The sequence below is a fragment of the Nuphar pumila genome, chromosome 5 (assembly GCF_984573655.1).
Source record: "Nuphar pumila chromosome 5, dmNupPumi1.hap1.1, whole genome shotgun sequence".
Lineage (NCBI taxonomy): Eukaryota > Viridiplantae > Streptophyta > Magnoliopsida > Nymphaeales > Nymphaeaceae > Nuphar > Nuphar pumila.
This window is the reverse complement of record NC_143253.1, coordinates 138,168,595-138,182,585: the sequence shown is the minus strand read 5'-3', so window position 1 is coordinate 138,182,585 and position 13,991 is coordinate 138,168,595. Positions and strand designations below refer to the sequence as shown.

The 13,991-nt window shown below is 37.3% G+C and overlaps 1 protein-coding gene across 2 annotated transcripts in view; it reads right to left on the bottom strand.

The window, feature by feature from the left end:
• The window catches only part of LOC149838983 (BTB/POZ domain-containing protein At3g05675-like), an 88,554-nt gene that overhangs the window by 52,019 nt on the left and 22,544 nt on the right, over positions 1-13,991 (bottom strand). Inside the window, exon 2 of one of the 2 annotated variants that reach the window (XM_090006914.1) lies at positions 7,150-7,783. The exons of the other annotated variant lie outside the window; for it this stretch is intronic. Coding sequence (XP_089863040.1) covers positions 7,502-7,783 — 282 coding nt within the window. The 3' untranslated portion in view covers positions 7,150-7,501. Of the gene's footprint in view, positions 1-7,149; positions 7,784-13,991 lie in introns of those variants that run through there. 2 annotated transcript variants of the gene reach the window in all.

Here is a 13,991-nt window from a genome sequence, read left to right as displayed (position 1 = left end):
CTCTCAGCCTGATGAAGGAATTGTTGCTAGACATGCACGACATTGAATGGGCGGGTCATTTGGGATAGAGCAGGATATAGGCACTTCTGTCTCGATGCTATTACTGGCCACAAATGGAGGAGGGTGTGCGTACATGTTTGGTTTGTTAGCAGGACAAACCAGAGAGGCAAAAGCCAGGAAGACTGCTTGACCCTCTGCCCATTTTAAAGAGACCTTGGCAGAGCGTCTCTATGAATTTTATCACAGGCTTACCAAAGGTAGATGCCCAGGGGTCGATCCTGGTGGTGGTCGATTATTTTTCAATGGGGTGTTTATGGCGGCCCCTAAAAGTTGCCCTGCGGAGGACACAACTAGTCTCTTTCTGAGTCATGTTATGAAGCATTGAGGATTGCCTTTGGACATTGCCAGTGACCGCGATGTGCGGTTCACTGGCTGCTTTTGGGTATGACTATTTAAAGCATTGGGCACTCAATGGAACTTCTCCACCAGCAATTATTTGCAAAGTGATGGACAGATGAAGCGGGTGAACGCAGTGCTAGAGGAGTACTTGTGGCATTTTGTCACAGCCAATCAAAAAAATTGGCCAAACTTGGTGGACACAGTGCAGTTCTGCTACAATTTGCAACGTAGCAATTCTTCTGAGAGTAGTCCCTTTGAGTTGGCCACAGGCTAACAACCTCTCACCCTGCCTGATGTGGCACTTGCGATGGGTGGACAGTGTCCCGCTGCGATGCGAGTCATGCGGGAACAACATGAGAAGAGGAGCGAGGCTAGAGACCATCTAGCTCGAGCCATCAAGCGTATGAAAAAGATGACTAGTCAGCACTGGAGAACCCTCGAGTTTGCTCTTGGAGATCAGGTGGTGTTGAAGTTGACACCCCATATTTAAAAGAAGATCCAGGCAAAGACTGCATCGGGGGTTGGTGCATAGGTATGATGGGCCCTTCCAGGTGGTGCGTAGAGTGGGCAACATGGTCTACCATTTGGCATTTCCCCCTCGGATTAAGTCTCATCCAGTATTTCATATAAGTTTCCTCAAACCATATAATGAAGACTTACTGGACCCTGGGCGGGCGAGGCCTATAATTTGAGTGCCTCTGAACGTGCAAGTGCAGTTCAATAAGCAAGTAGAGAGAATCTTGGATCATCGATTGCATGGGCACAATGGGCCTAGTTTTTATCGTGAATTTTTAGTTAATGAAAGTATTTGCCAGATAGCGAGCAAAGCTGGGAGCGTGATATCACATTGTGGCAGTTCGAAGCTGAGGTAAAGGCTTACTTAGACTTGATGAGGAAGTCGAGTTCTGTTAGTAGGGGAGGTCTGTAACACAGTGATTCAGCGAGTCGCACACCGGCAGTGAGGAGACAACGGGGTGGCTGTTGCAGCACAATGGCGAGTTGCGTGCCAGCAGTAAGTGGCAACATGGATGTTGTCATGGCACCTTCGTAGATAGCGGAGTCGTGCACCCGTGACGAGGTAGCATGCAGCGACATGCTGACATAGCCGTAGTCCCTTTGAAAGGTTGAGAGCACTACAATGATGGTGTTTCTTCTCATGGCTTAAGTATTGTAGCCAAGGTCGGGACCCGACCGTGTTGTCTAAGCAACATGCACACATTAGATCCAGGGACAATGATGTGATGATGACCTACGATGCCGCGTTACCCAAGCAACACACATGCAGTGGACTCAGGTGATGTGATGATGGCCTACGACACATGGTTCAACAGCACCACGGAAGTTGCATGCACAGGCCAAGCCTAAGGCTGGCAGGCTAGGGGCGACATGTACAGGGCTGCTTGAAGGTCTTTGCTGAAAGTTGGTTTGTGGCTAAAGTCAGTCTTGTGACCTTAGTGTGTGCGGAAAGTTACTACACGGGTGGGCTGAGCGGGTGTCTGGAGTGCTACCTGTTGTACGGCTTAGGCCACCGGTTGGGGATTGCTTGTACAAAGTGTATATCGGCCTTGCATAAAAGACCCCTTCAAATCCTTGCATGGGTTAAGGGGAATGAGAGAGAAAATTGAGGAAGAGTTGCATGAAGTGCTAAGAAATAAAGTAGACTAGTGAGTCCTTTCCCCATTTGTGATTGTGTGTTGTGGGATTGTTGGGTGAGTGTTCCTTGAGTTCAAATTCATGTTAGCTAGTTTTTTAAATCTGTACTAGTCTAACCAAAGTTGGGATAAGGAGGAAGGGCTCTTTGACATTGGAGAAGATACGTTAGAAGTGTTTGTGTATGTAGGTTGAACAATAAACCAAAAAATTAAAATATGATTAATCTAAAAAGACTGCTTAAAACATGTATACATTAACTCGGATCTGTGACTATCTCTGTGTTAGACACAGTCACACTATTCATGAAGTACCTTCCATTCTAGACCACAAAAATTGGCATGTAATAGCTTGTTGGAAAGCTAACACCCGTGACTATAACTTATATGTTTTTCATATTTGCTTATTCATTAGTCTTGATTGTCAAAAGTGGTCTGGATAAAAGAAAATAGTCACAGGTGACTGTTCAGGACTGTATCAGTCTGTCCTCTTGTTTAGATTATATCAGAGTCATACGATCTTCGATTCGAGTAATTTTAGTTTTCAAGGATCCAAAACTAAAATACCTACAACTTTCGTGTTTGGGTCTTCGGCTGAATCCCCATAGAACAGTCCCATTTTGGTTTATCTCTACCAGACAGTTCCAGCAGCCCCCACCAGCCCTTTGACCTGGTGTCAATTCTATATCTCGACCATCAGTAGTCAGAAATTCGAGATTTTGGATTTGTTAGAAAGGCAAATTTTTTGCCTACAGAGACTGCTTTGGGTTCATCAGTTTAGAGCACAACTAGGTCAAAACGACCCTGGACTGAAAACTATTAGGTCCAAGCCATCATGTTTTAGCTTTCACACATCAAGATCCATTTGGATCTTGGATCTTGGATCGTGGATCAGACTCTTTCTGAATCTTCATTATTTTGGTATTAGAGATTTGTTTAGGATTTATCCTAATCTTAGAATACTGCTGGGAGCATTTTTTCCATATTTGGGCGAATGAGTGGGCGTGGACATGGTCAAAGTGAGCCTAACCTCGAAAACGAGAACCGCGATCTTAGATATGAGAATCACGACTTGCGGCGACAAGAAAAAAATTGAATAGGAGAATGAAAGAACTCACGATAAGAAGATAAGGATAACATGGGTGAAACATGTATGGATCCCGAGAAAGCCATGAAACTAGCATGTATGATTCAGATAGTGAGTTTGATGCATATAGGCAAGCACAAGTCGATAGAAATGCAAACCAGCTTAGGAGATCGAATTGGGAATCCGGCCTCAAGTTTAAAATTTCATAATTCAAGGGATCGAGTACCCTTAAAGAATTCTTAGACTGGATAAACGAGGTTAAAGAAATTCTTGAATTTAAGGAAGTCCCTGAAGAGAAGCAAGTCAGTTTAGTTATCCTTAGGCTAAAGGGGCGAACTGCAGCCTGGTGGCGACAATTCAAGCAAACACGTAGGCATCAAGGTCACACATCAATCGAGTATTGAGAGCGTATGGAGCAAAGGTTGCATGCTCAATTCCTACCACTCAATTATCATCGAGAGCTTTATTAAAAATATTAAAACTTAAAGCAGGGGACAAAGTCTCTCGACCAGTACACTAAAGTGTTTCATAATTTGGTCGCTCAAAATGATTTTCGAGAAAGCGAAGAACATTTAGTGTCCAAATACATTGGTAGACTAAACTTTCATCTATAAGATATGTTGAACTTAGTTGAGTGTTGGACCATGTCAGAGGCTTATCAGAGAGCGTGACAATGAGAGAAGTCTTTACAAAGAAAGACTTTGACTAGGGTTGGTCAACCAGTTAAGACTACTACCCACGCTCCAGTGACCCCAAATAGTAAAATTGTCCCACCCTACCGACACTCTAATGTCACTACCTAGCTTAGGATGGCAAGCCAAAATGCATCAGCTTTATCACACTTTAGGCCGACTAGCTCTAGTGTCCCCATTAAGTGCTATACTTGTGGGAATCCCAGTCATAAGTCAACAAAATATCGTGGGAAAACTCTATTTACTGAAGGCATTTGATGTAGAGCATCCAGATTACCAGAGCATTGAAGATGAGTTGGATATAAATCCAACTCTCCAGACCCGATCTAGGATGTGATACCCTACAAGATCCAATTTCAATCAGGCCTATTCGGGTCCAAATGGATCTCCAGGGTAAATCCATCATTTTGGCACATCTTAATTTCTGAGAATTTTGTTTTTTATCTTCTCAGAAAATACCTTTTGTTGTGATTTCATTTTTGCGAATATTGAAATCATTTATGTATTTTTTTAGGTGGCGGATCTTACGGATCCAAATAGTTTTGGTGTTCGGTAGGATTATTTTAGGGCGCTAGAGGGTGTATGGGGTTATTGGATAGATTTTTATTTTTGATAATTTTAATTTTTATCTAAAAAATTTTAGATAATTTTGAGATCCATTTGAAACATTGGATCTTACCCAAGATCCAACACTTCAGATATGGGTCCATATTGGCACCCCTATGAATGGACCTCATGAGATGTGGTTGACCTAGTTGTCATAAGGGTTCTACAGAGAAGTTCTTTGCAGACACAAACGCGAAGAAAAAACCCTAGAACAAAAATGAGTATATACATGATTCGACAAAATCGCAACTATTAAGAAAAATCGCATATAATAAAAATTTTGCGAAAATATAAGTAGCATATTTGTGATTTTGTTGGTTTCCTTTAAGTGAAGTTTCACACATAAATTTATGCAATTTTAGGACATATATGAAAGTATGTTATTTGCGAGAGATGTTTTGTTGGTTCTCTATCTAAACGCATCAAAGTGTATGAATTTGTGCTTTAATACTTCTAAAAATTATGACCATGAATCTTTGGACTCCATATCAACAACTGTAAATGCTACCTGAAACATCTCACCATAAGAATCAATACTATGGGCCGATAACAATATACTTGTATATCTTTATTTTAAAAATGTGTCATCTACCATAAGAACTGGAAAGCATCCTTTCAAAAACCCATCGATGCTTAGTCGGAAGGATAAGAACATATACTTAAATTGATCTTTTCGATCAATCTTAATATACCCTAGAGATCCTTGATTAGCATTCATCAAATGATCCATATAAGCAGAAAGCATCTTGAATGACTATTCAAATGGACCATATAATACAACATTTGTGTTCTCGTTCACGCCATGCTTGTTTTTAAATAACCTTCACATCTTCGCGACTAATGTCATTCATGATTTCTCTTAGAGTTATTTTTAGGTTATTGTGCATATGTTTATGAATAACACTTGAAATCTACTTAGAAGACATTTTTTCTACTATAAGGTTGCCCAATGATCCACCATATGTATGCTCACTATCATACTCTTCACTTGAAAGAAACTCATTATGCGTATCTTTGTGAAATGGATCTTTCCAGGGCAATCAACTGTCATATGAGTGTTCTTCATGCATACGACAATGACTCTGTTATTGCAGCCCTTTAAAAATGTTGCTTTATAGTTATTTTTTATCATATTTTTCAATGTCATTGGTGCACCGCTTTCACTCTCTCCTATCGACATGATATACTTATCATCATTGATATCATCTAATTCTGCACTGTCAACATGATCGCTGCTATTACCAATTGTTGTTCGATTTTATCTACATCAAAATTCATTGTATCTATCACTTCATTTGCTTTCATGCATGCATTATTCTTGCATTTTCAACATTCAAGATTAACCATCAAAATATCGCATTCATCGTCACACCTACATCTCAACCATAAATTAAATTGAAATTACAACTTGTACTTAACATTATCATATGTCCGAGAAGGTTGCATGTCATTTAGATTACTGCGATGAAGATCATTGGCACTGGTTTACTCATGTTATTCCACATCCTTTAAAATGATTTGTTGATCATATACAACATCAATATTGTCCACTGTTTGCGCAAGTTGGATAATCAACAAAGGACTCATACCGATAGATGATGCCTGAGATAGATACACATTCTTCATGAGATTCACATCATTTCATTGATCAATTACTCATTAACTTTGCAATAAGCATCATCACTAAATAATATTGATTCTACATCATCATTCTTCTCAACATTTATTGATTGTTTGGAGAATAACTATTCCAAAGGGTCAAAGCCACATATTTGGTTTTACGAGACATCAAAGCCGCAAATTCTTTAAAGGTAATTTTGTTGGAAACCACTATAGATTTTCAATTTGTATAACCAGACATACGATAGTATATTTTAGCCCTTTTAGACGCCATAATTAACTGCCTACAATAACTATGATAGTATATTTTAATCCTTTTAATGCCAGTGAACCCTAATCTTATTACACCAACACAAGAACAACAAATATTAACTAAAGGATTAACAAACAATCATAAATCATCTACAACAATATATATTTTTATGAAAAAAAATCGTAAACATAGTAAACCTTATAAAGAAGTAGTCGATCACAAGGATGATACCGCAACTTCCTAAAAAATATGCATGAAGATATACATATATATTGTATGAAACTTACCTTTCGAAACTATAGATGAGAAAATCGATCACATAGATGATACTGCGACCTCCGCATAATGCAGGAATTGTCGCAAGGGTTCTATAGAGAAGTTCTTTACATACACAAATAAAAAAAAATGAATACATATATATAATTCAACAAAATCATAACTATTAAGAAAAATCACATAATAAAAATTTTGCAAATATGTACGTAGTATATTTGTAATTTTAGGATATATGCGAAAGTATGTTATTTACTAAAGATGTTTCCCAAATATTTTTATGCAAAAATATTTATTATATGCAAAAGAGTGATATTTACAATTTTGATGGTTTCAGTTTCACCGATATTTTGCAAATAAATTTATGTGAGTTTATGAGGTCTAAATTCGCATAAAAAGACCTGCAATTCTAAATTTAAGTGAGTGTTGAACATATTCAACGGGCAATACAATTTTATCACAAAAATGTATAAATTAACTGTTGTGACGATGTCAGATATTTCGATTTTTGACATCGAAAGAATATAAAAAATTGCAAGATTTTAAAGAATCACATCAAATTAACAGTACAATACAATCATTTCTAGTATACAATCATAAGTTTGGGTTCAGTTAAGGTCAATTCACATATAAAACTAGTTTGGGTACATAATTGGTTTGGGTTGGTTCGAGAATAATCCGAGTTCAAGTATATAATCCGGTCAGGTCCAGTCATTCTGGTTTTACAATATGGAGAGCTGTTTGGGTCGGGTATAAAAAGTCGGTCTGAGCAACAGCCCTCTTGCAGATCAAGATGCATGGCCACAAACTTTTTACAAATTTTACAGAGATCTTCAGTTGCAACAGCACAGAAAAGTTGTAGAACAAATACAGCCTTACTGGGACAACATTTTTATAACATCCTATGCAGCAGTAACAAATTTCAGTTATCATGTAACTTGTCAAGCGATCCCCGTCTTGCCCGGCGGAACCAGGTATTGAAAGCAGAGACCAAGTGTGAGCAGTCGTCAACATTGCGTGTAGAAAAGCTCAGGCATTGCTGCAGCAGTTCTTGGGCTTCTGACATGGGCAGCGTCGAAATGATCTGCAAAAATTTCTCTTCTAATTCCTGGTAAAGAAGTTTCTGACTGGATGGAATGGGTGAAACATTCTCTCGGCAGATCAAGAGCACTGGAAGCCAGTCTTTTACGAGGTTCATCCTAACCTGAGAGCACGTAACTTCAACAGTAACTACCAACTGAAAACTGAGAACACTAGAAGCCACCCATTTTGCATGATTCATCAAAAGCATGGCAAACATGATGGAACACAATTCCAGTCCTACAGGTGCATAAATGGACAAAATAGGCCATAGTAATAAATGTTCATGGCGCAATTTTTGTCAAGTCCCTTGAGGACTTGCCCACATTGTTCTTGTTATTGGATGAGAATCCACTGTTAAAAGAATCCAATAAATCTAGCTACTTGGCACTAGAAACGCAAAAACTTCTAGCGAAATACAAACAAGAGACAATGTCAATTTGGATATTGACAACATGGCTGGCTGCATTGAGGTCACTGGCCGGCTACCATTGGTGACATCACTCCTTTGTTTATCCCACTAATCCAGGCAAAAGACAAAGCGGTTTTACAACTCTACAGTTGCAAGAATGGCATAATGCCCTCAGATGAAGACAAGCTTTCAGCAATTCCCACAGGTGCAGCTATAGGATCAATATATAGCATTTTTTGTCAAGTTCTCAGCTAAGAACAGTTTATAGGAGTGTACAATACACAAGTGGGAATGGAGTGATTCTCTAACATAGATTTCAAGCAATCATTAGTCTCAGATTTCGTGGTCCTATAAGAAAAAGAAAAGCTAGATTAACCTCTTTATACATGTTTTTTTAATTTGACATGTTGCCTGAAACTTTATATAGTCTAATGATGGAGGGATTATCCCATAAACGGAGAAGCACCTCTAGCTACAACTAAGAGTGGAATTTTCGTTCCATAAGCATCACATGGATACCAGTTATAAAACATTAGTACTTGAAAATCAGCTTTGACAGGTTATGCCACTTACCGAGGAAGCTATCTCTTTATCTAAATGCCATATCCTAACCAACCCATTTTAAAGGTTTGGCACTTTCTCTTCTCTGTATGAGAGAGAGAGACGTGCTGATATACATGGCTTCAATGTCAATGTCAAAGTTCTCTTTGTAATTGTTTGAAGGGCTGCATCCTAACTGTCTATGCTTCCAATAGCTTGTGTTTCTTGCTATTATTCACTGAAGTACTTCTACGGAATGGACAAACAATCCTCAAGAGTAACTAGGAGAAGAGCATTGCCACCCTATGTTTTAAGGCATTGTGAAAGCTCTGAAACCACATTCGTGATGGTCGTTTTCACCCATACATGGAAGTATGAAGTTCACACATAGTTTGCAAAATAAACTTCATGTACTATAATTTTTATAGTTTTCCATGTAGAAATACACTTTTTACGTCTAGTTGGTGAGGCCAAGGCAATATCACTTGAATTGTGACAATCTTCACAATAGAGTTGAAGGCTTCATAATCTAATTCATATAGCTGATTGAAAACTTAGCAACTAGACATGCTTTATATCTTTCAATATTAGTAACAAATTTGTATTTTATTTTATATACATTTGCCACATATCAAGTTTTTGTTTAGGGGTCTTTTCACAATTTCCCAGGTATTATTGATAATACATTGTTTGTATCTCTTTCTGAATAGCATTCACCTATCATTTAGCTTTTGCAGCTTCAAAATATGTATTTGGTTTTTGACCTTTTAAAATTTCACTAAGAAATACTTTATATCGATGAGAAAATCCATCATGTGACACCCATCTATCAATTGGATGCCTTTCACGAGTTGACCTAAGATTTACAGGATCATCAAGCAACTGTTCTCCAATTTGTTCATTGGAGTTTATCATAGTTTCATTCTCATTATCAGTTGACACTACAACTTGATTGGTGCTTTTTATGTAAACTTTCAACTATTCTCTCTATATGAATTTTTGTTTCCCCTAGAAACAAGACTCAATTGACCCTTAAGAGTAACTATGCATTTGAAAAAACATAGATTTTAAGAAAAAGTAAATGATGGTATACATCTCACATCTTGAGCCAATTATTTTATTTTATTTATTTATTTGCAAACTTTCAAAGCCTTTCTGGCCAATTTTGAGCCAAATCCAATTCCTAAGAAAGTGGAAGACATGCTGAAATGTCTAAAATGGATGGAAGCACTCAAGAAGAATCACGGATTAGAAATCACTACATTACTTAATGAGAGACAATTAGGTGTAAGCGTAAAGCAAATGGATTAATTGAAATGTATGAGGCAAGGTTTGTGGCTAAAGGTCATAGATAGACTTAGTATTGACTGTCATGAGACATTTGTCCTTGTTAAATTCAATTTTATGAGGGTTCTTATAAGTTTGGCAGCAAAAGGAAGATGGTTACTTCATCAACTAGATGTCAAGAATGGTTTTCTCCATGAAACCTTGAATGAAGACATGGATGAGCTTGCCTCCAGCATTTGATTTATTAAATAGAGAAGGTAATGTATGTCAACTGAGAAAAACAATATATGAGTTGCAACAATCTCCAAGAGTTTGGTTTGAGAGGTTTTGTAATGGGGTAACTCAGTTTGGCTACATAAGGAGGGGAAATGATCACACACTATTTGTTAAAAAAAGTGAAAAAGAGTTATTTTAATAGTGTATGCAGATGATATTGTAATTAGAGGTGATGATAAAGAGGATATACCTTTGTAATGAAATGAATCCACTCCAATAAATGTGCAAGAATAATGTAATGAAATGAATCCAATCCAACAAATGTGCAAGAACACTCTTCAATAAAGTACAATACTTGATTGAATAATCCAAGCACCCACACAAGGGCCAAATAAACTTTGTTATTGCATAGAAAACCTCTTCAAAAAGAGTGTATATTACAAGGGGCCTTAGAGGCCTATTTATAATGTAAGGGGCCACAAGGGAGCAGCCCAACTAGCTGTTGGGCTGCTCCCAACGGTCACATTTGTGACCGATGGGAGCAGCTCTAACAGCTAGTTGGAGCTGTCCCATCATTTCTCAAAAAGCATAAAAGTACAAAAGTAAAAAAGACAAAAAGTTAGTCACCCCTAATGGGTTGACACCTATTACAACTGAAATGACCAAAATACCCCTGATGGGTATTTTGGTTTATATCTGTCACACGGACTCGGCTCCAAGGTCGCCGCACCCGCGTCGACACGCACCGACACGGGTGCGGCTCGGACTCGGTCAACCCGACCCTGGGTGTGGTCAACGCACCCAGGGTCATTTTGGTCCATTTTTTGGAAAAAAAAATTTTTGAATTTTTTTTTTTTAAATTTTCTGGGCTACAGCTGTAAGGAAAAAAACCCATCACAACTAAAAAACCTGTACACTTTCAAGTTTTAAGTACAGAATGGGCACAACTCAAGTTTTTGTGGTTTTTTCCTGTACGAAGAAAGTGAATTATTACAGTGTATGAAGAAAGTGCCCAAAAGTGAATTATTCCTGTATGAAGAAAGTGTACAGAATGCCTTCACAACTCATCACCTGTCCCCTAATGGGCACAACTTTGACCGAGTCTTATATATATATATATATATATATATATATATATATATATATATATATATATATATATAGCCGAGTCCCCGTGTCCAAAATTTTTGAAATTGCGCCGCACCCGTGTCGCACCCGCACCCGCACCCATGTGACAAAGGTTTATATATATATAAACACCCTCCCTCAAACTCATGGTGGAACAACCGAGAGTTTGCCAAGTAGGAAGTGAAATCTTATTGACGAGAGCGCTTTAGTGAAGAAGTTTGCTAGTTGATATTCAGACCAAACGTAAGGCAATGTAATGATCATTCTCAGAAATTCTTCACGAACGTAGTGGCAATCAATTTCAATATGTTTTGTCATCTCATGGAATGTATGATTGCTAGCAATGTATACAACGCTCTTATTGTCACAACATAATCTTAAGGTTTCACAATGTAAACTCCCAAGTCCTCCAGTAGTTGTTTCAACCAAAATAACTCAGACATAGTTATTGTCATGACACGATACTTAGCTTCAGTGGAAGAGAGGGACACCTTCTGTTGCTTTTTGCATCAACATGAAATTAAAGAATCACCTATAAAAACACAAGAATCAGTGGTTGAGCGTCTATCATTCACATCCCCTTCTCAACCAAAATCAGAATATGCAATGACTTCTAATGATGAAGAGGATGATAGAAATAATCTATAATTGATAGAATTTTTAATATATCTAATAATTCTCATTACAACACTCATATGTACTGTAGTGAGAGCATGCTGAAATTGACTAACAGAATGAATAGCATGAGAAATATCAGGACGAGTAATGGAAAGATAGGACAAAGCCCCTATCATTTGTCTGTATGGAGTTGGATCCTACAGAGGTTCTCCATCATCTTTCTTCATTTTTTGCATTTATGACCTCTGAAGTATCAACTCGTTTATCATCTGAGAGCCCTGATCGTTCTATGATTTCTGATGCATACTTAGTCTGCGACAAAAAATAACCATGAGGTGAGTAAGTCACTTCTATTTCAAAGAAGTATCGCAAAAAACCAAGATCTATCATTTCAAAGTTGTTTTTAAGAACATCTTTGATATGATTAACTCCCTGCTTGTCACCTCCTGTGATAATCATGTCATCTATGTAAAGTAACAATATCACCATTCTTGCATTTAAAGACTTAACAAACAATGTCGTGTCCGTATAACAAGATTTAAAATAAAGTTGTGTCATCACACTACTAAACTTATCATACCAAGTTTTGGGGGCTTGTTTTAAACCATATAGGGCTTTGAGTAACCGAAGAATTTTTCTATGTGCTAAACTTAAACCTGACGAAGGATCCATGTACACCTCATCCAGATTACCATTCAAAAAGGTATTTTTTACATCCATTTGAAAGATTGACGGTTTTTTAATTGATGCTATAGAAATCAAGGTTTTAATCGTTGTCATTCGAGCGACTGGAGCAAACGTCTCGTCATAGTCTATCCCATATTCTTGACTGTACCCCTTGGCTACTAGCCTAGCTTTATATCTTTCTAATATTCCATCCTATTTAGTTTTTACCTTATAAACTCATCTACATCATATAGTTTTCCTACCTTTACGTAATGTTTGGACTTCCCAAGTTTTTGCCCTTTCTAAGGCTTCAAACTCATCATTCATTGCCTTAATCTATTCTTGGTGATTTTTTGCTTCGTAGTAGGATGTTGGTTCTATATATGAGTGTATGGCCATAAGACATGATCTATACTTTGGTTAAAAAGAATCATAGGATACAAATCTACTAGGAGCCTTTGAAATTCTTATGGATTTCCTAATACTAGAAGAATCTATATTTTGATTTTGGGAATATCTTTCTAAGGCACATGGTGGATGATCTTTGGTACATCGAGTATAGGTTTGTATATTGTTGTGAAATAGGTCTATATTATTAAGACCTTCATCTAAATTTCTATTTGCATCATGAGTGGTTTCATTTTCACTCTCATGCACATCGTGAATGGGTTCACACCTTTCATGTTCATCGATAAGGTAAAAAAGAAATGAATAATCACAACTCTTGGATTTTTTTCTTTGCTAAAAACATTTTCATTTTCAAGAAAAGTAACATTTCATGAAACATACAATTTGTTTCTTTTAATGTCATAACATCTATATCCCTTTTGGTTTTCGGCATAGCCTAAGAAAACACAAGAAATTGCTTTTGGGAAAATTTTGTCATTCTTATTAGTAAGGACAAAACATTTACATCCAAAGACTCTTAATCTATTATAATTGGGTGATGTCTTAAGTAATTTCTCAGTAGGAGAGACATTTTCAATGTTTTTTTTAAGGCATTCTGTTTATCAAATAAACTGCCGTAAGGGAGGCTTCGGCCCAAAAAAAATTGGAAACATTTCTTGAAATAAGTGTTCTAGTTGTCTCAATGATATGTCTATGCTTCCTTTCGGCTAGTCCATTTTGTTGAGGAGTGTATGAACAAGATTTTTGGTGAATAATTCTATGTAAACCAAGGTAATTTTTGAACTCTTTTGACACAAATTATCTTTCAGAATCAGTTCTAAAGATTTGAATATTGGTTTTAAATTGAGTCTTTGCATAGCAATGAAACTTTTTAAAACAATTAAAAACTTCTAATTTTTGTTCAAGAAAAAATATCCAAGAGTGTCTACTATAGTCATCCACAAACACAACATAATAAGATACACCGCCTTTGGATACAACTGGAGCCAGCCCCCAAACGTCCGAATGTACTAACTCAAATGGATTTTTTGCTACAAGTGTCTTGGCCCAAAGAGTA